This window comes from Passer montanus, unplaced genomic scaffold (genome assembly GCF_014805655.1).
Source record: "Passer montanus isolate IOZ18808 unplaced genomic scaffold, ASM1480565v1 scaffold9, whole genome shotgun sequence".
Taxonomy (NCBI): domain Eukaryota; kingdom Metazoa; phylum Chordata; class Aves; order Passeriformes; family Passeridae; genus Passer; species Passer montanus.
In genome coordinates this window covers 7,415,600-7,425,616 of record NW_024374367.1, presented here as the reverse complement: position 1 = coordinate 7,425,616, position 10,017 = coordinate 7,415,600, and the positions used below count along the sequence as shown (strand labels likewise).

The 10,017-nt window shown below is 40.5% G+C and overlaps 1 protein-coding gene across 1 annotated transcript; it reads left to right on the top strand.

The window, feature by feature from the left end:
• The first annotated feature begins 63 nt into the window (after nucleotides 1-63).
• On the top strand, nucleotides 64-9,177 carry CHCHD4 (coiled-coil-helix-coiled-coil-helix domain containing 4). Its single transcript, XM_039695587.1, has 3 exons — nucleotides 64-230; nucleotides 2,002-2,100; nucleotides 6,385-9,177. The coding sequence occupies exons 1-3, from the start codon at nucleotides 209-211 to the stop codon at nucleotides 6,672-6,674; spliced, it is 411 nt and encodes a 136-aa protein (XP_039551521.1). The 5' UTR covers nucleotides 64-208; the 3' UTR covers nucleotides 6,675-9,177.
• The last annotated feature ends 840 nt before the right edge of the window (nucleotides 9,178-10,017 follow it).

The following is a 10,017-nucleotide window of genomic DNA, read 5'->3' as shown; positions in this document are numbered from 1 at the left end:
CGGCGGGGCCGGGCCTGGCGGAGCCCCGCGGCCGGCAGGAGGTGCGTCAGCGGCCGCCTCCGGGCCGGGAAGGCGCTTCCGGAGGCGGGAGGTCGCGGCGTGGAGCAGCGGCGCGGCGCTGCCCGAGCGGTGCTGGCGGGACGGCGGGAGCGGAGCGGCGGGGCCCGTGTGCGGCGCGCTGCGGAGGAAGGCACCGGCCGGCTCCGCCATGTCCTACTGCAGGCAGGAAGGTGCGCCCGAGCGTCCTCCCAATGTCACCCCACCGGGCGGGCTCGCTGTGAGGCGGCCGGGGGTGGGTGCTCCGCGGGGTGACCGCCCGCTCCCCGCAGCCCGTGAGGGGAAGGCGCAGCCGGAGTAGAGAGGAGGCGCGGCGGCCGCCCGCGCTCCGTGTGTGGCGGCGGCGGCGCTGCCTCGCCTCCCTCCGCCGACCTTTCTCCTGACGGAGGGCGGGAAGGGCGGCGGGGCCATGAGGCGGCAGCGCGGTCCCGGGCGGTGGGGCCGGTGAGGCACCGGGAGCGGCCCGAGGTGCCCGCAGGGAGCGCGCGTGGCGGCTGAGGCGTGCGGGCAGGGCAGGGTAGCTCCCGGCCGCGCGGAGCCTTCTGCCCGCCGGCGTTAAATTTATCCCAGCCTGGCTGAGTGGCCAGAGGCGTGGGGTTTGGCCTTTTTAAGGTCGATGGACAGGGTGGGTAGAGTGCGAGCTTTTCTGGTTCTGTATCATGTTGTATAGGTTGGGGTAGTTATGAGGCTTGACCACCTCTTAAAGTGGGAGATGAGTAGGTAAATATCTAGATGCATATCTGTGTCTACTTATATATAAATAACTATCCCCGCTCTCTTAAGAAGTGCGAAGTGGCTGAATGCAAAGTTTCAGACTGGGAAAAAACTACCAGTAGTTCTAAACTTATAAACTTGGACACAGACTATAAACGGTATTGAGGCAGTCGTAATGCATGGACCTCTTTTATGATCTATGCTGTGCTTTGTTTAATTTTGCAATATGTGTAAGTTGCCTCATGCAACCCTACAAAATTGCAGTGATGGGGTCAGAGTTCATGTGTTTCTCCTTTCATATAAGAAATGACTGAACATTCCACATTGTAAGTTTGCTGGGTACCATGCAGAGTTGTCAGAGAACTGTTTCCGTTTTTTAAAAGGTCTTAGATTTATCTGTTTTTAATGCATGGTTACTGAGCAAGGTTAAGTTACTGAACATCTGCTGGCTGAGGTCACACTGAGGGGCCAGGAGATTCTAATTTCTTAATATGCCAAGTTACTGTAGTGGCCTTTATGAATTTAGAGAATTCTTGGGGAATTTACCATTTTTTTCTACATTCAGAGTGTGTGTTAGAGCTTTGCAGGGTTGTTAGAAAACTAAAACTACTGAAGTTTCCAGCCAAGCCTCCCCTGACTTCGCTATGGAATGTTTTAGTTAAATTAAGAGCAGGAAATTTGCTCCATTGGATTTCCATCCTTTGTAATGGTCACAGCACCTTTCAGTGTAGTTAGTTCTATATGGTGATAGCTATCTTTTGTTTTTAATTCAGGTGATTAGTGTAAAATATTACACTAGTCTTTAGCAAAGAGCACTGTTATTGATAAGTTCCTGTTGAACACTTTAGCTGCTATTTATTATAGTTTCTCTTTCACTTTTTTTTAAAATTCTATATTGGTTACCTGTGTTAGTCCTAGTGTTGGAGTAATTTAATTTTGTTTTGAAACAGCTTTTTAACTTAGCAGTTTAGCAAACTGTATTGTTTATTACAGGACGTTGCTGTGAAAATTGGAGCTTTAGAATAACAGAATTTCAGTGTATATGTGTTCCTCTGAACTGTTCTAGTAACTGTTCTCATTGAAGGTGATTGATAAGTACTTAAGTTCATTCTCAATATTAGTGAATCACATTGAATATCTCATTACCTTGTGGTGTTCTGCAGTTTTGTAAATCACTCTTTTCTGTCTCTCATTTCTCTGAACTTTTGCTTCTTGTCTCCTCCATGGCAGGAAAAGACAGAATAATATTTGCAACCAAGGAGGACCATGAGACACCGAGCAGTGCTGAGCTGGTTGCAGATGATCCAGACGACCCTTATGAAGAGCAAGGTCAGTAGAGAGCAGAATGAAAGTAAGAGGTGTTGCATCATACATAAACCCAACAGAAAACAAACCCTGCATGAATTAGAAAAACGTAAACATATTTAAAGACTGAGGGCAGCTGGTTATGCAGTAAATACTCAAACTCTTGGCAGTTTTAACTGCCAGCTTAGGACACTTTTTTCCAGTATTTATTCTTCTACACTTGGAATGATTTTTCTTAGTGGTCTCTTCAAATATTCATCTGATAGCTTTTAGTTTGGTTAGTGGCCACAGATATGCAGGGATACCTTTTCCTTTTATTAATAAAGTTAGAGCCTAATCAGGTGAAAATTATGATAATTTTTCCTCTGTTTTAAGTTATAGCATGCAATTTTCAGAGAAGCTGGAGTGAGTTACATATCACTGTCATTGATGTGAGTTGCTCACCTGCCTGTGAGCAGCTGAAATTGCCTCATGTGGCAATCTCTGACTATCTGATTTAATACAAATAAATATCTGGCTAAAAACTGTACTATACTGGTAGCAATATAAACAATATCTTTCGGTGGCACCTGATGGGTAAGTTGAAATTATTGAGTTTTCAACTGTAATCGTGCCTTGAAAAGATAAAAGTTTTCATGAAGATTACAGTTCTTGTACAAAGTATATCCAACCTGCAAATGGAGATTTAGGAGAGCAGAATACTTCTGAGACCAAGGCTTACAATATTCTGGTTGCAGATTTTAAATAATGGGTAAATGAATTATACTTCCAGTAAAGATGATTTAATAAATTTTGTCCTGAGTTAATAATTATCATGAAAAAGTGAGTTTTGGTTAATTTTTTTCTAATTGCCTCTATGTTTACAGATCTCTTTGGTCACACTTTGTGTGAAGGGATTTCATCGGTTTCAGCTCAACTGAGGCTGAAGTAATTCTTCAGACTTTTTGAAATTTAGCTAGAAAGTGAAAGTTACGCTTTCTAAAGTGCCTCGGAGACCTTTAGAGGGCAGCATTTAAGCAGTTTAGCAGCTGGAGCTCACAGGGTCTCTTAGCTGATATGGTGTGTACTGTAATTTGAAACACACCTTTGTATGTAATTAAAATTAACTTTTTTCCTACATAGATTTGTGTTGAAATGTTACTGCATTTATCTGCCTATTTTGGCTTCATTACAGCTCTGTGTAGTCAGTTATATATCCAAAAGTTTTTCTTATTTGCACTGGTAAGTCTGTTGATTACTTGCTCTGACATACATTTGGGAAATAAACTAGTCAAAATCAAAAGAACTGTTTTATTTTTGTTTTTACCATGTCAGTTGATTGCTCTTATGTGTGTTTTGCTGGACATGGAAAGGCTGTGGTGGGGAAGAGAGGTGATGGGGTTTGTTTCCTAGCAATGCTGCATTTACAGAATGTTAGATCACTTTCTTCCTCAGCAGTAGGTCAGAGAAGAAAGGGGGAAAGCCAGGAGCTTTTTATGTCACCTTACAGTGTGTGTCTGGGGGATTCAAAATGAGAAACTGTAAACTATGTTTAAGTACTGTCAGTAAGTTTGGGTAGGGATTTCTTGTGTGATTTTCTTAGTATGTGGTAAATTACTGTCTGAAAAAGCACTTGAATGACCCAGGGCTACAGTGCATTAGAACAGAAGAGAGAAATATCACAGAATATCACAGACTGTGGTGGTAGGGAGTGAAGCTTATGGGCAGGACAGACATGGATAAAATGGTTTGGAATATGTTGAAATGCTGAAGCTCTGGCTTGTATGGCTTTTAAGTAAAAAGAAAATTGGGAAGGGTTTTACTGTAACTAATGTAACATGCAGGCTTTTCTAATTTAGCTTCTACTTGGAATAGAAGACTTGGTTTCCAGTGTTGTATGATTAACTGTAAGGACTCTTCCTCTTTTCTGCTCTGCCAAAGAGACCAGTCAGATCTGGGAAAGAATAAATGAATTATATAGACCTGCCATAATCTGCATTGTTTTCCAATACACATGAAACTTGTGTTTGAGGTTTTGGTTTTTTGTAGGGGCCTTTTTCATACTTGATATAAACATCTAGTTTGGTATTTGGTAATTTTGATAATTGTTATTTTGTCCCAGACATTAACAGACATTAGCCTTTGAGCAGTTTACTTGAATCAGTAGATTGGTCAGGAAAACTTGTGTTCTATTTCCCTTAGGATGAAAACCAGCTGTATACTGCTCTTATTTCTGTCAATATTTTGTTGTTGTTGTATCAGCTGGGTGATTTTGGTAGGCAAAATGTTAATGACTCACTTTAAGCTAAAAATATTGAAAGAAAAAAGGCCATGGGAAATGGAAGGGCAGACAAACTGGAGTAAGTTCAGGTTAGGATTTCATACTGCAGTGAAGATCACCGTTCACTGTCTGTGCCTTTTGACAGCTGTGGCTGATGGAAACAAATTAAGAATTCATTTGCAGTGGTTTTGAAATAGTATTGTTACTGTAAAGCATCTTTCTAGTCCTATGTGTTGCAGATGGTGGAATTTAAACATGAAAGATTCCTGGTTTTCACTGACATCTTGGCTGCCTTCAGTTCGAATAATTTTTTATTTTATTAAGCTTATATGAAGAAGGCAATGATGAGTTTTATGCATGCAAAGTGGTTTTTATTAGTGTTACAGCTGTGATGGGAAAGTTGGATAAAAGTGCTTATGGAATTGGACCTCAAACACAGATTGTTGCTGGTCTTTCCCTTCTGTTTTTCCAGACTTGTTCCTGTCATCTTATTTCATAAACAGTTTTAAAGTGGTTTCTAGAGGGGACTGATGAAGCAAAACTCCACGTTCTTTTAAGAGAGAACTTGGTGAATGATCAGATAGACAGGACTGTTTCTGTGACTAATGATGTCCCTTTCAATCCTGCTTCCTGTCATCTTCCACTGTGAATCCTTGGCAGATAAACTTGTTATTGGGGTGTTTGTCATGTTGCAGGGAAGAAACTCTTCTCAGAACAGCAGAGGGACTTCATAGCAGCGAGTCCAAAGACAAGGGTTGACACAGATGCAGCTGGGCCTGCCTTTGGCCATGACATGAGCAGCTTCCATGAGCTATGAGCCATTAGGTTGTGTGGTGTCAGCAATCAATTGCTCACACAAGTCTTGATTTGCAGTGCTCTAAACAGGGTTATTTTTTCTTCCACAAGTGCAGGTTCAGGTAGATTGTGACTCACTGGATCAGTGAGGTTCAGCCTGCATTTGAAAGAAGTTTGAATTAAATTTTAATTAAAAATAGTAATCCTTTCTATTGCAGGCTTGCAACTCAGGAAGAGCAGGGGATGAAATGTGTTTCCGTTTTAATTGTGTTCTAAGCTTGCTGATGGACTTACTCATTGATGTGTGAATTCTGCTGTGATTATGAATGAGGAAATGCTTGCTTTATTCATCTGTATTTTTGTTTTGCTTTTCTGGAGCATGGCTTCTGGAGATGTATTTATTGCATTAGAGACTCCAGAAGCCCACAGGACCAAGTCTGTTATACTGAATTTCTAAAATCAGAGGGAAGGAGTTCTTCATTGTGCAGTTCCCATGTAGAAGAACATATGCCCTTAAATCTTCACCTTGCCAGTCCATCAGTGAAGTATTTCTGTCAGGACTTTAATTGTTCCAGAGCAGAGGTTTACAGCTGTTCCAGTTTAAAGTCTGAAGTGATATTTATCTCCTTTCAGTTGTGTTCTAAAGTACAATTTGGTTTCTGGCAACCAGACAGGCAGGCTTGCTCTCAGGCTTGCTGTTCCTTGTGTTCTGTGGCACATGACTTAATCTTTACAAATACACTGATTTTTGTTTTTACAGTTCTGGTCTTCCAGTTGAAATTCGAAGGGGGAAAGTTGTGAGTTATTAGTTCAGAGTTTATTTCAAACAACAAGAAAAATGCATGAATTCGATTTGATGTAAAAGATTTCTAGTCTTAATAGTGGATTTAAAGTCTTACTATTTGTATGGAATGATTTTAATGCTTGCTTGTTCCCCTGACAGAGTCTGGCAAATCGATTGACTTGACTTCCATCTGTCCCTTAGAATATTCTCAGTGGTCTGTAGCCCAGGGAGAAGGACTTAATTCAGAGATGGATAGAGAGCTAATCTCACTTGTGCCCATTAAAGGATTATACAGATCAGAGCATGAAGCAGACTGGCTGGGAAGTGAAAGGTGTTTATCAGCCTTGAAGCTACAGAACTGAGGTGGCATTAGGAGTGCTTGAGTTTACACCTGCAGCCCAGCAGCTGTCACTGAGTGAAATCAATGTTTGGAAGGTGCATTAACTTTTCTTCTCTCTTGTTTGTTCAGGATTGATATTGCCCAATGGAGATATCAACTGGAATTGCCCATGTCTGGGTGGAATGGCGAGTGGTCCCTGTGGGGAGCAGTTCAAGTCAGCCTTTTCTTGTTTCCACTATAGCACGGAAGAAATAAAGGGATCAGACTGTGTGGACCAATTCCGTGCCATGCAGGAATGCATGCAAAAATACCCAGATCTTTACCCTCAAGAGGATGAAAATGATGAGAAGTCCAGCAAAGATTTGGAAGCTGCCTCTATGGAGGCCACTGCTGCCAAAGAGGAGGAGGGATCCAGCTAATGAAGATGCAAGGAGGCTGTTGTCTCCATTGCTCATTGTCAGAGACATGGACTTCTGCAGTGTGTCTGTCTTCTGAGTAGTGAGGGAATGTTTCACCATATTCTGTGCACTGTATCATAATAAATAATTTATTCCTGAAGGAGAAATTTCAGAGCTTCAGCCTTGCAAATAAGTACTGCAAAAAGAGCGAGTGTGTGTATGTACTGTGTAACCTTCGGACACAGTTAAAACTTTAACAGCTGTTCTTTACCCTCAAGTTTTCCTTGAGTTTTGACTTGAATAATGTCTTGAAGTACATAGCTTTCAACTAAAATTCCACTGGCACACCAGGTCTGTCTTCATTTCAGTATGTTGTGATCAGTAGCTGATTTTTGTTTAATGTATTCTTTTCTATCAATAGAAATTACATTAAATGATTGTTTTTCCTTTAGGATTTTTTTTCCGAAGTGATGCAAGACATTGAAAATGGTCTAGATCTAGAATTTCTAAAATAATTTCAAATGGTCTTACTAGATTATGGTTGCATTTTACTACTGGCATCAGATCAGGACTGCCAGGAAAATGTTGAAATGCACATCTTCTTTGATTTCATTTACTTACTGTGATGCCTTTTGCATTTTTAAAAATGGTGTGTTGTGCAGCTGATGATTAAGATGAATGCAAAGAATGTTGGTCACTGGCTTTATTTTTGCTCTGAAAGTACTTTTGGGTTCATTTGGTTATTACCTTCTCCTTCAATGTATAGATGGGCACTTGTGAAATACTTTGAGATAAAATAAATTGTTACCTGGTGTAATGATCTCAAAACAGATACTGTGACTGAAGTGCATATTAAAAAGAAAATACTTTTTACCCTCACTGGAAGCTCCTGTGTCTTCGTGGTGTGGTGTTTTGTTTGGTTGTTTTTTTGTTAACACTGATTGGATTTGAGAACTGTTCTGTGCTATAAGCAGGCCTCAAATGAATTTGTGAGTTGTGAAGATCAGTTGCTGCATCTTGTCAGATTTTTGTTCTCGTCTCTTGTCAGATTTTTGTTCTCGTCTTATTCTTTTCTCTGCAGCCCAGGCAGAAAGGCATAAAAAACCTAAAGCTTTTTTAGCAGCTGTAGTAGACTGGATCATGAACCAGCAAATAAACATGAATAGCTATTAAAATACTTGAAAATTACTTGAGGTACAAATAATTTAATAGTTCATTATTATTCAGTAGCTCTAGATAAGCTATACTGCAGTGTTTGTCTTTCTGAGCAAAAGATAGGCTGTGAGATTTTTTTTCAAAAGAGATTGTGGCTGTGGTTGTTTGGTTTTTTCTCTCCTTTCTACCTCACCCAAAGCATAAAAGTTTGCAGTGTCAGTAATGCAGCTCACAAAGTCCAGCAATGTTTAAACACTTGCCTTTCTCTGTGGGCAGCGCTCTGGAGTGCCCAGAAGCATTAATTTTGTATTGCACTTTTGTGTCTTGCTTGCATAAGTGAGTTCGGTGCCACTGATTCTGAATGTTTGAGGGGAATTTCTGTCAAGTTTTAATAGTGTGTTTGAGCTGTTTGTATTTCAGTGCAGCTGCTGGATCCTCAGAAGAAAATTTCTAGGCAGTTAAGTGGCTGACAACAACTTTGTTCTGAGGGCAGTGATAGCCGGGACTCTAGGCATCGCTGCTTTCCAAAGAAACAAAGTGACACAGAACTTCTCAGTGTGACTCTTTCAGGCATGAGAAGCCAAGTGCCAAGTTAACCTGAGTAAACTGGCACAAAAGCAGCAGAGATAATCTTTGGCACTGAGGCAGTTGGGCCATGCAAATGAAATCTTAGGCAATAGATGAGTACTGGGCACCAAGTTAGAAAAAAATCACATGCACCCGAGCTTCTGGTTGTTCAAATGGAAATCTAGTGCACTCTGTGAGGAAGCAAGAGCTGTTTGTCAAGAGGTGCCCTGTTCTAACAAGTTGCCTCTTCTTTCTTTTTTGCTGTGCTTTTCTTTCCCACATTGCCTTTGTGCTCTAAAGTGTTTGAATTTATCCTCTGCAACTGTATTTGTAGCATCTGTGTACAAAACATAAAATGCGAGAATTTTGGCCTAGTGGGTAGGGATGTGCACCTAATGCTGACAGAGGGAACTTGGGGCGTAATCTGACATTTCTGAAGGTGTGTTCAGGATGGATTTGCTTCTTTCTGACTGTGTGGCTTGGTAACCTGTTGTGCTGCATCTAGTACAAACATGAAATATGTGTAAGGATCTTACACCAGAAACTGTGAAAAGGACTGTGTGATGTGTTTGAAGTGTTTTGAGAAAGGAAGTCATAGCTTTAATCCTAAATAGTTCTTTGTGGATTTTTTTTTTGCTATGTAAACTCATGCAGTTGTGAATGCATAGATAATGTAACCCCTTGTTTCTGTTTCCCAGCATTGCTTCATTTGTGTGATTTTCCTCCTATAGTTACATGCCCCAATTTTAAATCTAAAATCAATCAGTGGTTGTTTTAGTATGTAATAAAGATGATAAAATGATCCTTGGCAATATGTGACAAGCTTGTGAAATAAGCAGATGGTAAATTTCCTTTTTATTGTGTGAATACAAAACTTGCATATTTCTTGTAAGGCATTTCTTATTTTATAAATAATATTTTGGTTTTCTGTCTGCCATCACTGAGCTGCTGGTTCTTGGAGAGAGAGAGTAGTAGATTCAAATGTGTTTGTGCAATTGTGTTTATAGAGTAATTTCATACTGATTTTATGTTATCGGGTGCTTTTGTCAAATCATAGGCACTGCTATGTCAAGTCACAAGTAGTCCTTAGGGGATAAAGAAAGCTTTCATTATGAAAGAATTGCTTTTAATTCTGTGCCTGTAGTTGATCTTTGGCCTATAAAAGCTGATGTGCTGAGTGTGATTAAATGTTTATAAAAGTTTAGCTAAAGAAACTGTTAACAATACATGAAGCACTTCTAGATCTATTAGAATATCTTTCCAATACAAGTTACTTAGCCCAGTTAGTTACATATAGATAGAATTCCAATTGAATTTGCTACGTTTAGTTTTTAGAATAAAAAGACATGGTTTTAATTGTATTCACCCTACAGACCTACCATTGCTCCCAAAATACTCCCTTGTACCATATTGCTGTGTAATACTCCGGATATTCAGTTTTAACCTTTCTTCAGTTTTTGCATACCCTTGTTCTGGTGCACTGGACTGGGTGGACTGTTATCAGCTGGCTGCAATTCCTGCATGATGCTGGCCACAAATTCATCTATAACTTGTGGTAACTTGCTTGTTAGCATGGGATTGTTCCTGCAAGCCACTTAAACTTGAATCTGTGGTGCATGTACTGTATATTCTGATGTGGATA

What these genes read in the sequence shown, in the direction of transcription:
- CHCHD4 (XM_039695587.1), top strand. Translation starts at nt 209, where the DNA reads ATGTCCTACTGCAGGCAGGAAG. An exon ending in GTCCTACTGCAGGCAGGAAG is followed by an intron (nt 231 to 2,001) that starts GTGCGCCCGAGC and finishes CCTCCATGGCAG; the next exon opens with GAAAAGACAGAATAATATTT. An exon ending in CGACCCTTATGAAGAGCAAG is followed by an intron (nt 2,101 to 6,384) that starts GTCAGTAGAGAG and finishes TTGTTTGTTCAG; the next exon opens with GATTGATATTGCCCAATGGA.